Raw genomic sequence first — 24,126 nt, 5'->3', positions numbered from 1 at the left:
ATATATATATAATACATATATTTATCCATGTAACTTTATGTATAAATATAGATACTTACCTATAATATATATATGATATATAAATGGTGTCCCGCAAGAATTTATCCATTGCGATATCTCTTGAGATAATAAATATATCGTAAATCTGTTTTTTTTTATTAGACTCACATAGACAATGGCTACATGCATTTTATTTTTTTATTTTATCAAATGTTTTGGTAAAATAGTTAGGAAAATTATTTTTAATGTTTTAGTTATTGAAAAAATAAAGATAACTATTTTATAAAGTTTATTTTGCTGAAAATGTTGACATTTCAACACTTTATTTTCATGAATCTCATGATTTTTAATATTTTATTTAGTTTTATAGATAAAACGGCAAAAAACTGGTTTTTGTCAAGGCGGCGAGTAACCCTCTACGGCTAATGGGTATATCCACACCTCACACTGTATATTAAATAGATTTTTGGCGGTTTATAGATAGTAATCATTTTGTTTGTTAAAAGCGTTACACTGTTTTCATTTTTATAAGATAGGCCGGCATACATTTTTTGGCTACATAATTCAACTTATTATTAATTTTTATTCACTACATAAAAATTGCATTGAGTGCTATTTTAAAATCGAATATTTAATTATTTTTTTCTTATAATATTGTTAAATTAAAATGTATTGCTATAATATTATACTTTGGGGATGATACAATAATCATAGGTTATACTAATGGATAATATAATTTAGTATGATTTGGCTATACTCTATGTTGGTTTACACATGAATGCATGATGTGTGTAAATAATGACATAATTAGAGGGGAGATTTGGGTATTGTATCCTCCCAATACTTTTTTTTTTTAATGGCAAATAATATTTAAGTAAGTATAAGGTACTTAATTATCTATAAATATTATTATTTATATATATTCAGTATATTATTATATAGATGTATAGATTTAACTCGATCAGGGGTCAGGAATCATTTCGTAGGAAAGAGTCATGTTTTAAAAAAAAAAGTTACTAAACCATGTCTAGAGGAGTCGTACATGCAGACTGTTCGGTCCGGGAACCAAAAGAACTTTTTTTTGTAGTCGTAGCTGTAGTATTTTTCCATTTAAAAAAAAACACAATTTATATTTTACGGGTCTCGATATATTCTTGCATTTTTCAAAGAGCCACAGATTATACATGTTAAAGAACCATATGGCGATTCCAGAGCCGCAGGTTTCTAACCTCTGTACTAGATGTATAGTCATATTTGTTATTTGTATACTTAATTTAAGTGAATGCAATACACTTTGATATAAATAATTGTTACCTTATATAAATAAGGTAATATCTTATATTTTGTATTCCCAATTTATCTATTTACAGTACAAGTATAAAACTTTAAAAAAAAAAAACATTTATGATTCTTCAAAACGTATGTGATACCAAAATACAACTTAAAAAGTATACATGTGTATTAATCATTCGGAAATTGAGCAAAATCATTATTTATAATAAGTAAATATTTTAAAATATAATAATAACAATTACATGTACATAAGTATATAATAATCACAAACAGGTATAAAACTTAATTAATAACACAATAATTATTATAATATATTTTTTAATTTGTATGTGTATAAATCATAAAATCATAAATTATATGTATGTGTGTATATATAATATACATATATTTATGTTATACTTAAAATATTTATTTATGAACAGTATAAAGAATCATAGATGGATGGGTAAATTATCATAAATAAATATCTGAATAAAAATTTTTTTTAAATATTATCAAAATATTCAATACCTATATAGTCCATAGATAATTTTTAGCTGTTCATATAGTGTAGATAGTTTGTGAAATGTTTTAATTTTTAATATAACAACACAAACTTGTGCGTGATTGGAAATATTGGAAAACACATCATGACCGTCATGTAGTACATATCAATAAATACACAAATGCCAGATGAGCATTTATAGTTTCATTGAATTTTTATTCAAATCTTGTTTATCTTACTCATTGTCCAGAATTCCAGATACGTGAGATTTTTTTATCACATAGTACATAATATAGTAAACTGTGCATGCCTCCATGGGTTAATGGTAATTTATAAACATATTATCTATACGTAAGCACTGATACATTGGTTCCTCATTCGAAAACAATAATTATATAACTATAATAGTTAATATAATATTATGTATTATAAACACATTGTATGATCTACTTGGACAGATAAGATAAGGACATATAAGGCCTATGCTCATTATTTTTATTTTTCACACATTCTATAGCTATACATAATACATATATTATACTGTACCTACAGTTTAGTTACAGTTTTAAATTTGATTTTAAATATTATTATTTTTTTATTTATTGAGTAAAAAATTATGTTCATACTAGTCGCTTTCATCTTCTTCATCAGTACTATCACTATTACTTTTCCATTCTTTGTCCCACTCTTGGTAAAAATTGTCTTCCCTCATATATTGATTCCATTCGACATGTGGGAAATTAGGATCGAAATCGTAATCTCTCAAATATTCAAGAAGATCTATTCCATTATTACTGATTGAACATTGATAAAGCCGTAAACGCAACATCTCCTCTTTGGAAAACTATTCAATTCACAATACAAAAATATATGAGATAAGTAGGTAAATATTGTAAAATCTATAATTATAGAGGTAAATAAAAATTGGGTTTTATCAGCTGAGAGCACCCCCCGGTGTCGAGTGCACCTCATTATTGAATAGGTAACTGACTATACGTGCAGCTGTAGTAAATATTTTAAATTTTAAAATTCAATGTTAAATCATTATTCACGAAAAATACAATTTTGAGTGTAGACGGCCTAGCTATCTGTTAGCATATAAATTTATATTATTTATGATGTCTTCTGCAAAAAAATTCATGATTGTTTTGTTTATATGGCTACTAATATTGCGTTAGTTTTGTGCGAAGAATAAAAGAAGAGTAACACGATTTTATACAAATTTGTAAACTTAAAATTAATGTCAATCAGGCGCGGATCCAGGAATATTTTTTTGGGTGGGCCCATAAATTTAACCACAAAAGATTATACAGTGAAGTTAAAATTTAATCAAGAATAATTTTCATTTAGTTATAAATATTTAAATAAATAGTCCAGTACTATTAATAGCTAATAAAAAAAATTATTGAGTTACATGGGAAAATACGTCCATGAAGTTGGCCCTTATTCTTATTTAAAACAAGTTAAAAAATTTTGCAAGTAATTAACAAGAATTTGCAAGTCCAATCTCAGAATTTGCAAGTCAATAATAAACCAATTATTAGGGGTGGAAGCAAATAAGGGCTAACTTCCCGCAGCCCTTTCTTGTTATCCGAAACATTCGAAACCAGAGTCAAAACACTCGTTATAATTAGCAAGAATTTGCAAGTCCACTCCCAAAATTTGCAAGTTAAAAACATCACCCCTACGAATTTTCAAAGTTTTAACCTCAGCACTTACTTTTTGTCCGAAACATTCGAAACCAGTGTCAAAACACTCGTTATAATTAGCAAGAATTTGCAAGTCCACTCCCGAAATTTGCAAATCATAAATTTCACCCCTACGAATTTTCAAGGATTTTACCCAGCCTAGGATAAAATATTTTTAAATGCATTCTTAGTTATTATTGATAAACAGCTATCGTATACTCAGAATAGGCTATACGCAATAAAACAATGAAAACTATACTTTCACATTTATTCTTAACACTCACTAGCTTACTTTTAAAATAATTTAATATACTTAGTGAAATTTATTTACAACTTTTTCTGTTTAAAATAAACTTTATAATATTTTTGGAATGGGATAAGTCAATAAAATTTTTATTCTACTAAATTGTAAAATAATAATGTTTATATTAGATCATTTTTTCGTACAATATAGGTATTACTGTTTCAGTTGTACTAAAGAATATGTCAAACGCGTATACCTAATATGTCTACTAATACGATGGAAACAGGGGTGTCCATAGGTAAAAATTTAGAAGGGATCAAGATAAAAAAATTCTCAAATTTAAGATACTTAAGTCGTTATCTATATAATTTGCCTTGGTAATTATTTAATATTTTTTGTCCAGGGAGGAGAGGGCAAGTGCCCTACCTTGCCAATGGATGGAAATACATATAACATTTTGTGTTTTGCGTTAAGTTTTAAGTTGTTGAACATGAAAATACCATTTTTTTTTTATTGTTAGATAATATGGTGATGTTTAAACTTCAAACCTTAAATCATTTTTTGCAATAATCAAACTATTTATTTTACCAGTGTTTCCACTATCTCTGGGCTCTGAGTTATAACCTGATACTATAGATGTAAAAGTGATCCAATTTTATCACTAATAAATATTTATTTACCGCAATAGGTATATCATATTTAGATAAAATTAGGTTAATCATACGGGCAATTGCATGTTATTAATAATAACTTATTATAAAAGGTACCTAGATATAACTATATAAGGTACCTAATGTTCTTTTGTTATACTCCCCGTGCACGATTAGTACATAATATATAATATTTGATAAAATCAATTTTAAAACTTATAGTAAAAATTCTAAAATAACAACTTTAATGCCAATATTCAAAATGTAAATTATTGTTTTTGAAAATTTTGGGTGGCTCACCCGGCTCACCCTCTGGATTCGCGCCTGATGTCAATCAATTTATATTTTAATTTCTAATCCAGTCAGTATTGTATTATTTTATTAAAATTACCTTATTGATGGTATTCACTCTAGGCCTGGTGTTGGTTATTATCTTAGACATAGAGTCACCGTATTTATAATTAATATGGTCAAATATTTTCTTGAAAACCTGCAAACCTAAATAGTTAACATAATCATTGTCATTATATTTTATATATAATATAAATAAATTATATAGGTTCTATAATTGTTTGTATTTTTATTAAATCGTTTAAAATCAGCTTAAACTCACATTCAGGGTTCGATGTAATTAGTGGTTCAGACTCAAATTCTTGCTGCAGAAAATCCATTGTAACAAATAGTAACCTAACATGTGTCAACAATTCTGGCAATAAATGTTTCCGCTCGGTTTCATTGTGTTTTGTCCATTCTATGACAGCTCTGTATACCTGGAAAATGTTTAGTTTTTCTCTACCATTAAATTATATATACTTATGATGGTAATAAATTGTAAAAATAATATTGTCATAGGTGGCACATAGTGGAAATTTAATAGATTATTTACTACATGATTTTACTTGTGGGGCTCCAACCCGAAAACTTATACATTATTTTAAGCTTAAAATGTTTTCAATAAAAATAAATAATACATTTGTTAATTACATTAAATTACATTAAATTACATTAAAAATTTTATACTATGATTTTATGATATATAAAAATATATTTATTTTTTTATTTCATAACATTAAATAACGACAAATGTACACGTTTTTAAGAAAATAGTATACCTATTAAAAATGTTGAATACTATACAGATGAAATTGATTATTTTGCGCCCACTGATTATTTTATAAGATAGAGGTAGCCGCACCGCCTGCACCCACTACTTACCATATAGATACCACCTATTAAATATTATTGTTTTGATAAAAGAATACAAACTGTTTCCTCTTCTTTAGTATTCAAATTATCGTCCTTTAACAGTTGTTTTATATGTTCAACGTTGGCGTTCAAAAAAGATTGATGTCGGATTATTTCACTACGAAATAAACTTAAATTAATATTTTAAAATTGTATATATCAACTATTTATGTAATAAAATAATCAGGACATGGTTGTACGGATAAAATAGGATAATAGTTGTATTTTAAGTGTTCTAAAACATTGTTTTTCATGAAAAAGTTAGTTTCACAAAATTTAAAAATTTAAGATTTTTTATATTCAGAGAATTTTTGCGATTTATACCTTTTTATTTTTTACATTATATTATTATACATTTTATTTACAATTTATACAGTGTATTTAGTGTAATAAGTAAATTCGATACAAGAATAAATATAATCGGAGTTACCGTTTATGGGCAGGCACTAAGCTGCAGCGTGCCTCCCGACCAGGTTCTATTTTTTAGGTATTACTTATTGTTTTAAATTTATTTTTTGAGTAGATCTCTAGATTACTGTCTTTTGAATCTTCGCTGCGTAAATTACCGGGCAATGAGATGGAGGATAGTTGTTTTTGATCAATGGATTACTGCGAGAGTTTAATTTTGAATGAAATTTAAAGTAATATAATGTTGTCAATTTATACCTAAGTGTTATTTTATATATTTTACTAACTATACATATTATATATTTATATGTGTATTACATTGATATTCACAACGTATCCTTAATGACCGAATTTCTCGCTGTTACTCACGAAAAATTTATAATGTCAATAAATTATAAATATTAACATGCTTATACAGATCGAAAATATGAACTTGAAGCATTTTTTTTTATTATTATTATAGAGAGAATCCGGGACAACATAGGCTATTGGGTGTGGGTGGTATGGTAGGGGTTATTTTTGTATATTTTTGTTAGTAGATTTTTAAGTTGGTAGGGTTGTAACACGTGTTTATGTATGTATGGCAAGGATATGTTGCTAAAAATCCTGTGTGGTTCTCATCCGGGAGCTAGCAACTGCGGCCGGAACGTACGCTCTGCAGTGCGTTTCCACAGATTGAGCATTATACGACCGCACGTCCGCACCTCACACCAAGCTATGGAAAAAAACATGTTTACTACGACCTGAATTGATGTTTAACATGTTAAATGATCTCGTGATTAAAAATCTATATTGCTAAAACTGTTTGGTCACACGAATACGTTTTAAATATTCCAATTATTTTTGGCATTTAGGTACAATACAAAATGAATCGATTAGTGATTAAGGTATTCGTTGCACTTTTTAGAGAATTCAATCGATGCCCTAAATTATCTTCATAAACATGATCATCAACTAACTTAAAACGTTCTAGAGCATGATTTAAACATTCTGCAGATAATTCAGTCATGGCTCTTAAATCAGCTATGTCTTTAATCGTCAAACAATTTTCGTCACACAATGACCAACGATAGTATGAAATGCATTCATTTCGAACATCTTCCATTCGGAACAAATCAGCTCCGTACATCATTTCCTTTAAAAATAAAATGTATATACCATTAAGCATTTATACAATACTGAAACGAGTTGTATTTGTTGGGATGAATAAAAAAAATCGTAACTTACATCAATGTTATCACTACCGATCGTAACCAATTCACCCGTATACATAAAATCAATTAAATTTTTCAAAGCATTACTGCTAATATCATTAATTTGTACAACATCTTGAGTGGTCTCTTTGAATGCCCCAATGAACATTTTATCAAAATATTCACTATTAGATACCAACACGCATTTGTGAGCATGTATTTCGTTTCCATCTTGAGACTTAATAGTAACATCACACAATGTACCATCTCTAAACATACAAATCATCGTGTCATAAAATTACCATTATAAATTATTAATATATTTTATTTCCACGTTCTCTTACTTGCGATATTCATTAAGTTTTGAAAATGATGATTCATAGCGACGAAACTTGTGCCGACTCAAGTCCATGTCTTCAGAAGGTGTCGACATTTAATAAAATGTATTGGTCTTCAAATAGTATTAGATACCTAAAAATGGTAATCATTTAATAGTTGTATAATATAATGTCTAATGAAAATTTGTTTAAATATAAAATAAAAACAATTGTATGAAAAAGAGAGATCTAGAAACAGTTGTCATATTTTAAATAGGTAGCCTACGTAATACGTCATACTCATATACATATTCAGGAATGGGTTTACACCATTTTTCTCCCCCCCCCCCCCACCAATAAGCAACTTTTTTTAATAACATTTTTAAGTATTTAGGTAGGTATACCTAATATACATATTAAAAAATAATCATGTGGTTTGACTACTTATTGTTTAGGTTTGTATGTTATATCTCTGAATATTTCTAATTTAGAAATTGTGATTAGTACCAATGCAATATAGATTATAATATAGATATTTATTTTAATTCAAAGTTGGATTGCATGGCCATATTACTTCCTTTTACAACTAAAAATTTAATGAACTCATAGAGAGCGAATGATCCCTTAAACACGGTTGGTCTAACTTTTAAGGTTTTTGACGTAGCGAATTTTTTTCGGTATTTATAGGAAGACTAATATGGATTGAAAATTGAAAATTTCAATAAATAGGTACATAAAAAACCTCAACATTTTTTGAAAATATTATCATGTATATGAAATTAAGAAATGATGAAATGAACATTTGGAAAAATGTCTGGGATCTATAATATTCTTATTTTAGTGTATTTTTACTATTTTGTAAAATATATTATAATGTACATTTAATTTTTTTAATACGCGAGAGCACACTATTTGATGCATTGGATAGTCCGTAACAATAGACAATATAATAATATAAGAAGCGCATATGGAAAGTAATAAATAAATAAATTATTTAGTCCTACAGGTTTTTTTTAGTGAGATATACACCCCCCTCCCCCTAGTGTTTATTGCTTCATTATCTTGCAATCGGTACTCGAGTTTAGCGCAGTAGGTTACAAACAGATGTTTGAACGTTGGACCATAATAGAATATAATAATCGATTGGACGGCGGACGCTCTCCAGAAGCGATAAACATATAATAATATGTCTAAGGTTCATATTAAGCTGTGACCTAAGAAAATTTACATAATAATATGAAAATATATATTATATACATTATTTTTTTAATTATTGACGTGTAAAAAAGTTGTTCAATTTTAGTTATTATTTCAACGGTTACATATAAGTTATTATAAAAATGACTGATGAATTGAATTAAAGCGATTGACGTTTTTCAAGGAGTAGTTAGTGTAGGGCTAGGCACATCGGGTCAGATGTTGGTATACCTTAACGCAGTTTTCTTGCGCGTGCGCACAATTTTGAAACTAAGTGGAGAGTATACGCGGTGATGAATGTACATAGTTGGTAGGGAGCGGGGTTGTAGGAATTTTGATTTTAATTTTCGGCTTATAACAGGTCTGATGTGTACAATAATGTTAACACTATAAACCTACCTAAGCGAATCACATTCTCAAATCTAAGTAGAGAATATATACCGGTATTAAGTAGACAGGGCTAGTGGGTAGCGGGGTTGTAGGAATTTTTGGTTTTGATTTTCAGATTATAACGGGTCCGATGTGTACTATCATGCATATTAAAATAAATGTATACTAATGTAATATTAGTGTATATTATATGTTAAAATAAATAAGGTTATGCAAATGATGGGAAATCATAGAGATTTCTGGTTTTTACAAAATAAATAGAATTTGTTTTTGTATGCCTATAATGGTTTTTTATATATTAAATTATGAATAAATTATGATCGTGAAAAGCAATATTGACGTCCAGTTTAATGTCATATAATATACATATTATATATATTATACACGTATAAAGAATATGGCACCCACGAATTTCAGAAGGTTTGTCAAGAACACGAAATCAATTATTTTAAAACCATCATTCAGCATAATAATACATTAATCGGTATTCGCGAAAAATTACCTACCTATATGAACAAAATAATAATATGTTAACATTTGATTAATGCTGCGCACTTGTCGAGCACGCTGCAATGAGCATAATATATTGTATTATATACTTGTATATTATATATCGTCACGACAGCGAAGACGTCTATGGAGGGTTGTGCGCAGGGGTAAATGTCAAAAAAGACGACGGGCACAAATAATACGAAATACGTCGAAAACGACGGAAATTTGGTCGGACGGTATACTTACAGTTTTCCTCGTCGACGAAATATCCGCAACCACGTGAACGAGAGTGGCCGTTTGCGCAGGTCAAACCGGCTCAGACGAACAACGTCTCAGCTGGAACGGGACTTAAACGTGGTCTACTCGGCGCTAATACTCATTTGCGTGTATCGCACACGACTTCGGTACACCAGATACAGCCTCCGCGGGATGATCTGCAGGGAGCGCACCCGTCGAGTGATCGGCAGGAACGAGGGGTGGGTGGGCTGGCTAGCCGTAAGTGGGTCGCGGTTGATGTCGGGTGGTGGTGGCGCTCACTCACTTTCGGTTAGCACGCGCGGGCGAGGGGGTGGGATGGCGCCCACGCACAACTGTTGGATTCGCGGGACCGGGAAAATCGATAGCGGCCGGTAACGTCGCCACATCAGCGGGGCCACCACTGATGGACGGAGCATGTTGCGTCTTCTCTCCACACGGACTGGCCATGCGGCGGCGGCGGCGTCCGCGGTGGTGGTGGACGAGTGGAGTGGGGACCGCCGACGCGCGCGGTAGGTTTACTGAGGAAATAATATTACACAGTCACACACACACTCGCAAACATCGCGCGCGCGCTAGAGAGGTTTCAATAGTCCTCGCCCGTACACCGGTCGTCGCGGTTCAGGTGCGTTGGCCCCGAGAGCTGTAGTGTAGCAGCTGGAGTGCGCGCCAAAATATAACGAAAATATATTACTCTACATCACGACAAACGGTTCGCGAGTGCGTGCACACAGTAGGTATTGTATTGTAGTTGTCACGGGGGCGTTTTGTCGCGACTTCCGTTTTTATAGCACCAATAACACTATTAAATAACATTGTAGTCGAATAACAAAATAATTGCAAGCGTTCCGCCGCCGGTGACGGGTGACACGCTCTCCGCGTGACGTTTACTGCAACGTCCGTTTTGGTGGTGGCGTTGGCGGTGATGTGGTATAGAGGTGCTTGCCGTGCGCACATGATTCGCGCGGTCACCGTCTCGTAGGCGAGCAGCGGATCAGTACGCGTGCTCCATATATTGTCGCCGTCCTCTCCGCAGTCGTCCGCGGACAACCGGTCTTCGCGGCAGTATTTTCCGCACGCCCGCAAGTTTGCAGTCACGCCCGTTCGTCAACGCCACTGTCGCAGCATCGTCATGCCGTCGGTCACGTACTCGAGGTCTTTGGTCTCGCTGGTGGTGATCGTCGCTGTCACTACCATATGGCCGTCCGCCGAGTCGTACCATGTAGACAAGTACTCGCTGCTCATGCCCAACGTCCGGCCCAAAAAGGTGAGTACCTATATAGTGCTGGGTGGGCAATTTACAATTTACAATGATATTTACACAATTAGCGAAATCCAACCAATCTAGTATTCAGAACGACAAAATATATGAATAATTTCAACATGAAAAAAAAATGAACTTAGACGCAGAAAAAAATAACGTAAAATTGAAAAAATACTATTCCCCATATAAATATTGATCTCGGGTCATATCTAACGTACTTATACAAACAGAATTAGAAAAAAATATAGTTATGAAAAAAGTGGAGAAAACTGCCGCAGCTCCTAATTTAGTTTCGTAATATACCTACGTACCTAGTACCTACCGACAAAAAATAATAATGCATATCTCGTTGATAAGTGAACTGCAGGATGACTATTAGTATAATATGAAATCCGTCTAGAAAATCGATATCGTGATTGGTAAGGTCGTAAATAAACATATTGCAGGGGATGTCATTTTAAACTATAAAAATATATTATAATTTATAAATACTTCTACCAATAATTGAGAGACAACCGACGAACCACTAAACTATATAATGATAAAAACCTGATATACTGATATGACGCACTTTGCGCGAGCGACACGTCTGTAATGCAGTTATTACGACACTTGATGAAAATAGGCCACCTTTAAAATCTTTAAATACAAGACGTGATCTAACTACATAATATATTGTGGTACAACCTGTAACCCTCTGTAAAAGTACCAATACCACAAATATTGGGGTGGTCTCAGTAGCGTTTTTACTGAGTATAGGCCGACTAGGCCCGGGCATGTCCAATTTTTATTTGACTGTTAGGTTTTTTTTTACCACAAATAAAAATGTTATTATTAATATTAAATAAGCGAATGTCCTTTGTTCTATAAATTTATATTATTTATTTTTATTTTTATTTTATAATTTTATTAATTTTTAAGTATTTTCTATAAAGAATTAAGACTGAAGTTATATTTTTTAGTATATTACCCTGGCCCCTGAGTATTTTATTGTATTTTGTACTGCAGACGCTACTGGTGATTTGATATTTATCACAAACTCATAATATGAAGGTATCAGTTACATTATTGATATTTGATGTGATATATATTTTTTCTGGTGACGGATCTATATACGCATTATTGATAACATCTCGTTTTCGATGTGCGTGGATTAGGTACACATTTTTTGGGGACCACACTCAGATCTCCAGATTCTCCAGTAGAAATTTTTTAATAGCTGTAGTATTACTATTTACTATACGATTTTTGTGATTTATTGTCATTGTGAACGATTTACCTATATATATTGCTTTTGATATTTTAGTTTGATCACTTAATAATTGACTTACAACAACTGATACTTGTGATTTTTATGTAAAACGCATTTGTGGTTTTTTCGAGAAATTTTCTCCAAGTTAAAACATATTGTGTCGTGGTGGGTGAGATTTTAGGGGGAGATGGTGGGCGAGCGACCCTCACTCGGTAGTCCTACGCAAATTTAGTTCATTCGTCTGGGTCATGTATTATTGTACAACAAAAAACGACGATGTGAATAAGTTTATGGCGTATTTTTCGTATTTATAAGTTGTGATGTTGGCGAAAGCATTAAATTTAACGTCGTATAAAACTATATAGTTGCACCGTGTTTTTTGTTTTTGTAGCATTTTATTTTTTGCGGTCAACTTTGTACCTAACTAATATTATTTTTCACCGTTGTACTATAGTATGTCAATTTTAATGGGACGACGACTTCTATAGTTCTATTCTATAGACAGTCACGCGGTTCCACAGAGGGGGGAGCCCGCATTGTGAGCGCTCCGGGTATACGCGTGACACGCCACACGCAGCCGACCATTGCACATTTTCATTGCCATTCATAATATAATATTATTATATTATTATGTAATATACAGAGTGTAACATAAACACCTGATGAAAAAAAATAAATATTGAAACTAGTTAAATTAGTTAAACGTATGATACAATTTACAAAAATTATTTGAATATTAAATGATTTAAGAAAATATATGGGTATATAAATGTCGTCAGGAAATTTAGAAAAAGAATATTTCGAAAACAATTACCTATTACATTTCTGAAAATAATTACATCATTCTAAATTATGATATTTAAAATTTTTTTTTAAGAATTAACGGTTTTACGTTAATATACATTTTTACCATAAAAATTTGTTCCAAAAAAAAAAAATATTTAATTAAATTTAAAATTTTTGATATTAAAAAAATGAACTGTACTTGTGGCACAGCCGTCTATAAATTATTAAAAATATAATTTAAATATTGATCCTTAGTTAGAATACAAGTTATTTTATTTGTAATGTGTTTCTGCCACACTGTGTATACATATAGATACAGAGTATCCCGTGAGAATTTACCCATTATAATAAAATTCATCATATTTCTGTTTATTTTGTAAGTCTCACAAGGACAAAGACTACAATTATTTCATATTTTAATTTAATTTTTTGGTAAAAACCTTACAAAAATAAGATTAAAGATAGCCATTTTGTAGTTTATTTTTCTGAAAAATTTGACGAAGAGCAACAAATGATTAAATAAGTCTTATCAGAAAAAGAGACAAGATAATATCAAAACATAAATTAATGACTAAATGGTATTATTTAATAATTCCAAATTTTTCTCAAATCTAAAAAAAATGTAATAAACTACTTGATTAATGAAAATATAATGTTGAAACGTCAACATTTTCAAATAAAAATAACTCTACTAAGGTACGAAGATCTGAGGGCACGGCAGTGCGCCCGCCAAGTTCCAGCAATGCCAGTGTATCTTAATTCTTTACACGAACCAATTCGTCCAGTTTTTCTAACCCATATATCTCTGTTTCCTCTTAAGATAAACTTTTGAAATTTAAAATACAGATAAATCTAGAGTAGCTTAGGACGCTCTAAGAAAATGAGACTTTAATATTGTGCCATTTAAAAAAGGAGGATTTCAAAATTTGCAATTTTGTTACTGACTCACTGAATCACTCACTGATCATCAACGTTATAAGACACTTATCGTATAGGTAGAAACGTGAAATTTGGCACAAAGGTAGGTTTTACAGCGTAACTAAAAAGAAAAATATAAAATTTGAAATTTTTTCAAAATGAATGGCGTTTTAGAGAGTGTAGCATAGAATTATTGCCAGGACGGTATAGTTATTGGCATTAAATAATTTTGGTTTTTTTTACGGCAACACTGATACTGTTTTATTATAAAACATTATTATCGAATGTGCTCATTTATGAGTTACGTGGGTAATGGGGAGAAGAGAACTCAAGAAAAAGAAAAAGGTTTAGATTTTTTCCCAAAATGATTCATTCAAAAACTTGTCAAGTATTAAACAATACGAATAAAAGAGGAGTATTGCTCTTTATTGTAGGAGTGCAGTGATGTAATGAATTCAAAAATACCAGACTAGGCCACAATGTAGATTTCACTACTTTGATATACCGACTTTTTTGGGATGAAGTTTGGAACTAGGACTTTTTTCACCGTTAGGTTTTTTTTTTTGGGGGGGGGGGGGATAATATTATCATAATATTGTACAACACAATATAATATACCCATAGGTACTATTATTATTTATTAAATTATATAGCTACGATGCGTGTGATTGCAGCTAGGGGGGAGACTTGTACGATTCGACTACAGCGTGTCTATTAGGTTAATTTAGTACATCTCATCCGTATTTTCGCGGTGGCTCTCGTATTTATATGTATTATATTATAATACTATTGTTACATACCTATACTTGATGTTGTTATGTTTATGTAATATTTAAATGCTATTGTACACATTACTGCATTAGCTACGTTTGCAGGAACAAAGTATTTCAAATGTACTAATTTGAAATTAAATGCTGATTTGTAACTTTATATTTCAAATAATAAAAAATGTTCTATTATAAGTCTAAGGTGGCAAATCCTATTTTTGATCTATTCACTAAGTCCCATATCAATTTAAACAAATATTTATGTCCCAAATTATATACGAATTTCGGTCCAGAGTACTCATTAACAAGTATTTTTTTTCAAGCTATTCAATGTACGTATTTAATTTCACATTATGTTACTATACTATAAAAGAATATATGATACTCTTTTAAATCTCCCCAAAAAGTTGCTTCCATGCTACCTATATATTTCTTACAGGTCTATACATAAATATAGGTACATACTGCACATCTATATAAACGTTAAAACGTGTCATATACTTTATATACCTACTTAAAGAATAACTTTTTAAGAAAACAAGTAAATTACCATATTATAATATATGCATATTTCATATTATGCAAACGCTAAAATACACACATATCATTACTTTATATATTATATGCCTAATCGTTGTATTAAGTTCTCAAAATATGTATGAATTAAATTTTGTACAAATCAGAAATATTTTTATTTAAAACTAGGTTAATAAAACATTCGCGTCATAAAATAAAAATCAGTATATAATTTTTGACATATTCAATAAGTAGGTACGATTTAATTGTAAGTCAAATGTGATGATATTGAAAGACGCTTTAAGTGCTCATAATATTATTTGTGTACTTCTGAATTTATCGGAATATTAAACAATGCTTTATATAATCGTTATATCTATCAGATATCTGTAATCACTCCTTAATATAGGTACCAATGATTTACTATGGCTTGATAAATAAATGAAATTATAGTATACATTTTTTAACTGTTTAATTTTTACACGAACTGCAATAGTAAAAGCATAGATAATTATCAACTAAATGTCACTTTGAATTCATATAGCATGATTATAAAAGCTCTAAAACTTTAATGTGTCCTCTGGGGCTCAATATATATTAAACTAAATAGTGATAGTTGAACGATCAAACGATTTCAAATTAATCTGTAGTATTATGGACAATAATGAAAATCGTACAAACACCAAAACATTAACAAATTTAATTTGATACCAGCGCGATTTTAACCAAATGCCTATTAATAATTTTTTTTGGATCAATCTGATTATCTGACTATATTTAGAATTATTTTCTAGATGCGATACGCGTGCATGTGTATAAAGTAATCTAATATTTGTATTTTAAAATGAGGTTTTACAATGTTATACCTAATTAACCGCAATTATTATTATACTTCTGTGTCGAGTTTTTTTTACAATATTATTATAAATTAACTTTACCACTACTTGAGTAATTGAATACAATTCGTTTTCAAACATTTGAAAAAAAAAACGAATCTCCTTCCAAAAGTATAATTTCAAGTAACGTTATAAAAATGTATTGTTATTAAAATATTTGAAGCGTGATGTTTGTGTTATTTGTATTTCCTTATTTCCTCATTTCGGCGTGACGATGGATCATCGAATGTCATAGATTCTTGAATATAGATTGTTTGACTAATTTAACATTCAAGACTTCAAGACCAGAACATAACGGGATTACTAATTCGCATTTTTTTTATTGTTACCTCGGTGGATTGGTGTAGTAAATATTTTTTTCTATGAAACTTTGTGCAGTAACTGATCGATTTATTTAACTTCACAAATTTAATATAAATGACAAAATTAAGAAACTAAACCTATAAAACATTAAACGATATATTAATTTATGTTCTACATAATACCTAAATACCTATATTAAGTAAAAATCTAAAACGATAAATTAGAGTAGGTAAACATTGGTTTTATCCTCGTTACATGCAGTTATGTTGTTATTATATCTTCATGCTATCACCTATATAGAGATATATGTGTAGTGTATTATTATATTGTAGATTTTGTTTTTTTATTTAGTCAATGAAACCCTTATTATATTGTATTAACATGTAAATGGTAAAAAAAAAATACAATTGGAAACATACATAATAATATTGTGTCAAAAATGAGTAGAATTGATGTAGCTTAAATAATAGGAAATAATTATATCGATTATATGAGTTAAATTTTTAAACTTAATAGGTATAAGATAAGTAATAACCTATATACAATTCAGACAAAATAATTATAATCCAGCGAATTCATTATTTTGTATGCAAAAACAATATTAATTAATTTTCAACTATTGGAGTTAAGCAAAATATTACCTATCTATTTATATAGGCTATATAATACCTATTAGTGTAAAAAAAGGTTTGACAAATTAATCAATTTGATAATTCAAAATAGTAGTTTACGACGTTGGCTCGCTCTTTTAGCAAGTTATATGTTTAGTACCTCTTACAATATTTAATTTTCAACGCCAATATGATTTATTCATTTTGTAAATTTTGTTAGTATTATAATATGATATTATTTAATGTTATTATTAAAGATTAAATAAATTAACAATTATTTAAATTTTTATAGATGGACTTGTATTTGTGCACTCCTATTCGGATAGACCCAAACAAGTCTTACTTTATTGGTAAGTCTAACAATTATAACAAAAAAAATAATAGTTTTAATTAACATTTTTAATTTTATTTTACTTGTTCACATAAAATAAAAAAATCGTATTTTTATCATGCAATATTGGCATTATTAATTATGCTGCATTTATGTGTATTTGGAAACTACAGGGTCGTAATAATAGTACTCGTGAATATCCAAATACGTATTTTAAATAATTTTCAAAATAATAAAATCTTTATCTGAAGTATCTTTTTCAAGACTGGTAAACTACTATAGCCTATAGGCATGGGATGCCCATATGTTATAGTATCTAACACCAGCTTTATACATAGGTAGAACTGGTAGAAGGTATACCTATGTAATATTAAGAAATTTAATCAAATGTATTTTAGAAAATATTTTTCCAAAGCTTAAAAATTTCAGTCAATATTGATTCATATACTTGCTACAGTAGACTGAATATTATTATTATTTTTTTTTTAGTCGGTTTCGAGCCTAAAGCCCATGGTCATACATCACATCATATGTTACTTTATGGGTGTTCAGAACCAGGAAGTGAAGATCCCGTTTGGTAAACAACGTCCTCCGAGCTTGTTTTTAATTATTATATTATCAGTAATATTTGTATATTAATTTTTTTTTTAAGGAATTGTGGAGAAATGCAAATGGAATCAAGTAAACATAAGTCGTACATGCATTCCAAACCATGTAAATCAGGATCCAATGTTCGTGTTCACCATCTCAACTGAATATTTTTCCATGTACTTCATAATAAAACACTTTATCATTTTCTCAGATTATGTACGCCTGGGCTCGTGATGCACCAACTTTAAAACTTCCAAATGGCGTTGGGTTTAAAGTCGGTGGCGATTCGCAGATCAATTATTTAGTTTTACAGGTTCACTACCACAGGATGTTTGAAGGTTAGTATTATAAATATAAATATGACGTACATAACCCAATTGTAATCATCTCTCAACTTTGTTTGTTTGCATTACTCGATCATATAGTTGAGTATGAGTATGAGTACTAGTCTTAATTGCGGGGGGGGGGTGAGGGTGTCATATCACCCACCCCTTTTACTTATTTTTGTTTTATAAAATATATGATAAAGCTATGAAAATCTCCTCTACATCACATAGTCTGAAACTAATAAAAAAATCAAATCCCTCCCACACTAAAAAAAAGCTGATCACACCACTGATGAGTACCTACACACAATTTATCCTAAATATTTGAAATCCAGATATTTGTCCCAAATTATATGTCACAATTACGACATTTTTATCATCGTTATTATAACTAATTTTTGTGTACTACCTATTTATTTACTTTGCAGATGACGAAACGGATAACTCTGGAATATATTTGCATTACACAGAAAAACAGTAAGTTAATCGAATGTTTTCTTTTACGTCCTTCAAATTTTTTTATAATCTTTATAATTTTTATACCTTAACGATATTTGGTTAAAATTTCAAGTACTTACCTATCTAAAGTCATTTGTTTTTAAATTATTTTTAAAGCAAAATAAAAAATCGATTTTGTTAAAAACTAATTTTTCATAGAAATTCTCGTTTTCCTTTTTTGGTTTTCTTATTATTTTTAGAAGTACTGAAAAATGAGAATTTTTTATTTTTATCTCTCAACAGTACCAAATTTATCCGATTTGTCACAAGAAACCACCCTTAAAATTATCTAAATGTCGAAGAATTTTTTCTTCTCTAAATCGTGTACACCACATGCGAAAAAACACCTCATTGTAAAATCGGTATATTCACAATATATACATTACCTAGGCAGTGGCGTATTTTTTTTTTTTTTTGGGGGGGGGGGTGTCCTCCATGTCTTGACACCCCCCGACATTTAAAAAAAAGTCCTAATATATTGGACATTATAGTGTTGTCACTTATTTTAAAGTATACTATTTTTATCAAATGTAAAACTTCTTGTCAATTCCTAACATATTAATTTGTTAAAAAATTAATTCAATGTCTTTTTACATTAGTAAATAATACTAAAAATTTTGTTTGTGAGGTTCAATAAATGTTGACGCCCCCGAGAAATCACCCAAAATACGCCACTGTACCTAGGTATATAATTTATGAGTCATGAAGTACTAAGTACCACTTGGCGTTTGGTGCTTATTGCTGCTAAAGACCTATAGTTAAATAATACTACATAACATAATTTTGGTATTATATCACCTAAATGTTCTATATATAGTACTAAAATAGGTACCTATACCCTCCTCTTATTTATAGTTTTTTTTAAAGTGCTACTAATGACTTGTGCATTTTTTTTTTTTGTGTACAGATTAAATAAACAAGCTGGAGTATACTTACTAGCTACAAACGGTAGAATACCCCCGAACTCTATCGAACACATGGAAACATCGTGTCCTCTCTTCGAGGTTGGGAAAGTCATACACCCGTTCGCATACAGGGTCCACACCCACGAACTTGGTATGTGTTACACATTTTATATATAAAACTAAATATTTATACCTGAATCACAAAAATAATATTGCTGAATTTCTGCTTTTTCGTAGGTAAAGTCGTAGCAGGTTACAGAGTAAAGAATATTAACAAAGAAGAACAAAAATGGGATCTGCTAGGAAAAAGGGATCCCATGACTCCACAAATGTTTTATCCAATCGAGAACAATATTACCGTCGAGTCTGGTGATATATTGGTTAGTAGCCTTTGAAAATTGAATTTCTATTATGCATTTTACTGTATTATTTATCTACCTAGCCACCACGCGAAGTCTAATTGATCAAATAATACAATTCCGAATAATTTTACTAACTATTAGTATTGTGATTTGTTGTAGGTAGTATAAAAATTATTAGTTTACGCATATTAATTTATTATAAATCTGAAAACGAATAAACGACTACTAAAATAATCGTTTATTAATTTTATTAATATATTTTACCGTCGAAATTTCGGATCGTTTTTGAGATTTGAGTGTCTCAGTATATAATATCATACCACACTACCACAGCAAGTACCGTTTGATACCAATTATGCCGCGGTTAGGCGCTAATATAGGTACCATTACAGTCTATACCTACTTACTTACTCTATCATAAACATGTATTATATAATTATAATTCAAACTCCTGTATATCATGACGTGTTGTATGTATTATATAGGCTGCCAGGTGCACAATGGAAAGCAGACGAAACACCGTTACAAGAATCGGGTAAGATCGACATGACTCATTAAATATTATTATCCAGTCACTGTGGTTAATCCTCCGATGGTTATTTTATTTATTCGGTTCACAGAGCGACTAGTGACGACGAAATGTGCAATTTTTACGTCATGTACTGGGTAGAGGGCACAGAACCTCTAGAACAACAGCTCTGCGTATCAGAAGGATCTCCGCGGTATTATTGGGACAGCGATCCGTATCTGACGAACATACCTGACGAAGAAGCATCGATATTGTAATAAGACGAAAAAAAAAACATTAGTGAACAAAATGTGTGTATTATTGATCCTATTTTTTGGTTGTCAGAGATCCACAAGTATCATGTATCTAAACCTACCTATAAAAGTACCTACCTCCTATACGGCATACCTACCCATATTATATCGTATAGGTACCTACGCTCCTTTAATAGTATTTATTTTTATATTTTAAAATAATTTATTGTTGTTTATCATAATCATTATCATTTTACGATTGAGTTACCTATTGTATATTATATATTATATTATTTTATAAATTATATAAAGTACCGACCAAAGATGGGATAATCAATATTAATGTTTCAATATTAATTATGGTGCAGTATCTATGGTACAATGGTAATAAATTAGAACAAATTCATAAGAATTCAACTATACTTACTAGCCTTATATACGTTTTTATATTCAATTAAATTATTTTAGTATAATTTTATTACCTAGCTAATATCAATTATGTACCTATACTATATAAAGGTTAAACATACACGAATTACACTACAGCTAAAACTAATGATATCTAATTTTAAAATCAATCATAATACTATGTTTTATTTTACACAATATACAAAACACTGGGTTCCTGTTCAAAAATCCGACTCAATATTATAAATCCAAAATATCTACGTAGACCCGTAGACGTCTTCTAAACTAAAAAATTAGGTACTTGTGCGTTATCGCAACTACCGCCGACTCGTCACGACTACCTTGATTTCACTTGTGCATTATCGCGACTACCTTGATTTCGAACACAGCATATTTTTAATACGTTTATAATAATACAAAACTACCCAATGTCAATGTATTTATTGATAATATGATAATAATTATAAAGTTTAATAATAATATGTCAAATCTAATAAAATAAAATATGTCAAATTTATACGCCAACAATTAAGAGTAAAATTTATAAAATATAAAATTTAAAAGTCAATTTGTGGTGGCCAATGATTTGCAATACTATTAAGTAAAACTTTGAACTTATCTTCATTATGATAAGTATTCCTCCACATAAACTTAGCCAAGTAAGATTCTAAATGGTGTCGAGCTGTACCTCTATGACGTTTGTTTCTCCATTTCGCCGATCCCCAAAGTCTTTCACTTGACAGCGTGGTTTTAACTAAATTTCTAAGTGTCCTAAAAGTTACTCAGCTAGTCTATAAAAATTGCGATAAGTGCGATTGTAACGACACTGGAAAAAATAGAATTGCATATAAAACGGCCTCGCAATAACCTATAATATGAGGTAGTCGCGATAACGCATATGTGGCACGCGGTAGGCGCGATAACGCACAAGTTCCAAAAATTAATATTTTTACAAATATTTCAACATTATCAAAATCTATTCAGAACATCAGAACGTTTTAAAAATTTTAATTTTAATTTATAGAATATGTTAAAATTACAAATAGTTTATTCATAAAAAATAACTTACCTATAACTAATAATACTCTATACCTATGTCAAATTCTTTGCTTACTTATGCAACAAGTGAAATATTCTTCTTGTCTACTAAATGAAATAGGACAAGTATAAAAATATATAAACATTTAACAGTTAAGAATAAAAAAAAAATTAACCATAGAATATAGTTATATATAACATTCATTTTTGTTGAATATGTATAAGTATTTAGGATCTGATGAATAAAAACCAATTTTGCATTTAGTTTTATTTGACAGTAAAACTGATTAGGTGTAGCGCTGTGTAGGTTTACATGAAGTAAAAGTTATTTATTTTAGTATTTATATATTAGCTTCATAAAACTTAAATTTTTAGTAAAAATAAACTACCTACTATTTAGTCTACTACTCAGCCGGTTAGCCCTATTTTAATTAGGTACATATTTATCTAAAAATTTTATTCGTACTATTGTACATACTTTATAATTTATAAATATTTGGAATGTGATGAATGATTATAACGTAAGGGTAATAAATTTCAATGGACTGATATTGTAAGTAATCAATTATTAATTTTACAAAAATAAATGGTAATAATAATTTCAATAATATTATGACTATTCACTAGTTAGTTAAAAAAATATATATATATATATTTTGATTAAAATTATTTTAATGTTTCTTAGCACACATAATATTACAAACATTTATTGGAATAACTAATTAATAGATATTGAATAAATCTAAAACCCATCATTTTTAGTGATATCATAAATCCATATACTTATTTATCAAATTAATATATATAAGAATAGGTAGGTACTTACCTATATCAAAATATTATTTATCTATTAGGTAGTAATACTTCGACTAATTTTGATTCACAACGTTATTGTGATTTAACTTTATAAATTGTTATAGTATAGTAAATAATTAGCTATTAAAAAATGTAATGTCTCACTATATCATATATTAGATGTTTTTTGTCGTGTAGTAGTTAAATTTAACCTCTAGAAAATATTACAACCACAATGTTTTGAATAAAAAATTTAATAATTATTTATTGATATAATATGTTAAAATATAAAAGGATTATAATATAATAAATATTAAACTACTAACTTATGTTATAAAAATATTATCTTAAATATAATATCACAGTCGACACTATGATTTATGGGGCCCAACGAAATTTATAAAAGCAAGGCCCTAGCTTCCAAGCCCAATAAAAAATTCCCTGCGCACCTCTTATCACAATATTGTACTGTTCATACTTAATATATTTATTTATTCGATATTAAACTGACTTAAATTTCTAATCCACTTATATTTACTTGTTTGTATGATGTATATTGTATGTAATTATGAACATTTTTCCATACGTATTTAAATGATTATTATAGTTCATAGTAAAAAAAAATAATTGCCACTGAGTAAAAAATAGACACCTTTAATTCTATGTAGAAATATTTCACAAAACTTGTAGTAGTAAATATTTATTAATTATTTTCATTGTCTATTATCGAATATTATCGCAATTATCATATTATTATATGATACCTAAATTAGTGATACCTTGTTTTTTCGATTATATTCATAATTTATTCTTGCCAAAACATCATAAATAAGTAGGATAAAAATTATAATGTGTAATTATTTAAATGTTCACAAAATATGATCTATGACATTTAAATATATATTTTCTATTAAAAAATTTATAGTTAATATCTAAAATAA

General features: G+C 29.5%; 2 protein-coding genes across 4 annotated transcripts; one reads left to right on the top strand and one right to left on the bottom strand.

The window, feature by feature from the left end:
* Nucleotides 1–1,126: 1,126 nt before the first annotated feature.
* LOC107173104 (kelch-like protein 21) lies at nucleotides 1,127–10,281 on the bottom strand. The gene is made up of 8 exons (XM_015523490.2): nucleotides 9,848–10,281; nucleotides 7,550–7,676; nucleotides 7,240–7,474; nucleotides 6,972–7,147; nucleotides 5,626–5,722; nucleotides 4,973–5,129; nucleotides 4,751–4,857; nucleotides 1,127–2,621 (listed from the first exon to the last, which is right to left on the bottom strand). The coding sequence occupies exons 2-8, from the start codon at nucleotides 7,636–7,638 to the stop codon at nucleotides 2,403–2,405; spliced, it is 1,080 nt and encodes a 359-aa protein (XP_015378976.1). The 5' UTR covers nucleotides 7,639–7,676; nucleotides 9,848–10,281; the 3' UTR covers nucleotides 1,127–2,402.
* Nucleotides 10,282–10,410: 129 nt separating this feature from the next.
* Phm (Peptidylglycine-alpha-hydroxylating monooxygenase) lies at nucleotides 10,411–21,379 on the top strand. 3 transcript variants are annotated; one of them, XM_089218733.1, is made up of 11 exons: nucleotides 10,411–10,589; nucleotides 10,678–11,123; nucleotides 17,462–17,519; nucleotides 17,990–18,077; nucleotides 18,153–18,231; nucleotides 18,303–18,429; nucleotides 18,846–18,894; nucleotides 19,823–19,971; nucleotides 20,058–20,200; nucleotides 20,668–20,717; nucleotides 20,803–21,379. In XM_089218733.1, the coding sequence occupies exons 2-11, from the start codon at nucleotides 10,989–10,991 to the stop codon at nucleotides 20,966–20,968; spliced, it is 1,044 nt and encodes a 347-aa protein (XP_089074859.1). In that variant the 5' UTR covers nucleotides 10,411–10,589; nucleotides 10,678–10,988; the 3' UTR covers nucleotides 20,969–21,379. The 3 variants fall into 3 exon arrangements, with proteins under 3 accessions (XP_089074859.1, XP_089074858.1, XP_089074857.1); XM_089218732.1 differs by having other exon boundaries at nucleotides 10,411–10,593; XM_089218731.1 differs by having other exon boundaries at nucleotides 10,411–11,123.
* The last annotated feature ends 2,747 nt before the right edge of the window (nucleotides 21,380–24,126 follow it).

The sequence above is a fragment of the Diuraphis noxia genome, unplaced genomic scaffold (genome assembly GCF_037042655.1).
Source record: "Diuraphis noxia isolate RWA-SAM2 unplaced genomic scaffold, SU_Dnox_SAM2 contig0002, whole genome shotgun sequence".
NCBI lineage: Eukaryota > Metazoa > Arthropoda > Insecta > Hemiptera > Aphididae > Diuraphis > Diuraphis noxia.
This window is presented reverse-complemented; position numbering and strand designations above follow the sequence as displayed.

What these genes read in the sequence shown, in the direction of transcription:
- LOC107173104 (XM_015523490.2), bottom strand. Translation starts at nt 7,638, where the DNA reads ATGTCGACACCTTCTGAAGACATGGACTTGAGTCGGCACAAGTTTCGT. An exon ending in AAACTTAATGAATATCGCAA is followed by an intron (nt 7,475 to 7,549) that starts GTAAGAGAACGT and finishes TTGTATGTTTAG; the next exon opens with AGATGGTACATTGTGTGATG. An exon ending in CATGCTCTAGAACGTTTTAA is followed by an intron (nt 5,723 to 6,971) that starts GTTAGTTGATGA and finishes TTTATTTCGTAG; the next exon opens with TGAAATAATCCGACATCAAT.
- Phm (XM_089218733.1), top strand. Translation starts at nt 10,989, where the DNA reads ATGCCGTCGGTCACGTACTCGAGGTCTTTGGTCTCGCTGGTGGTGATC. An exon ending in CATGTAAATCAGGATCCAAT is followed by an intron (nt 18,232 to 18,302) that starts GTTCGTGTTCAC and finishes TCATTTTCTCAG; the next exon opens with ATTATGTACGCCTGGGCTCG. An exon ending in TCGAGTCTGGTGATATATTG is followed by an intron (nt 20,201 to 20,667) that starts GTTAGTAGCCTT and finishes TGTATTATATAG; the next exon opens with GCTGCCAGGTGCACAATGGA.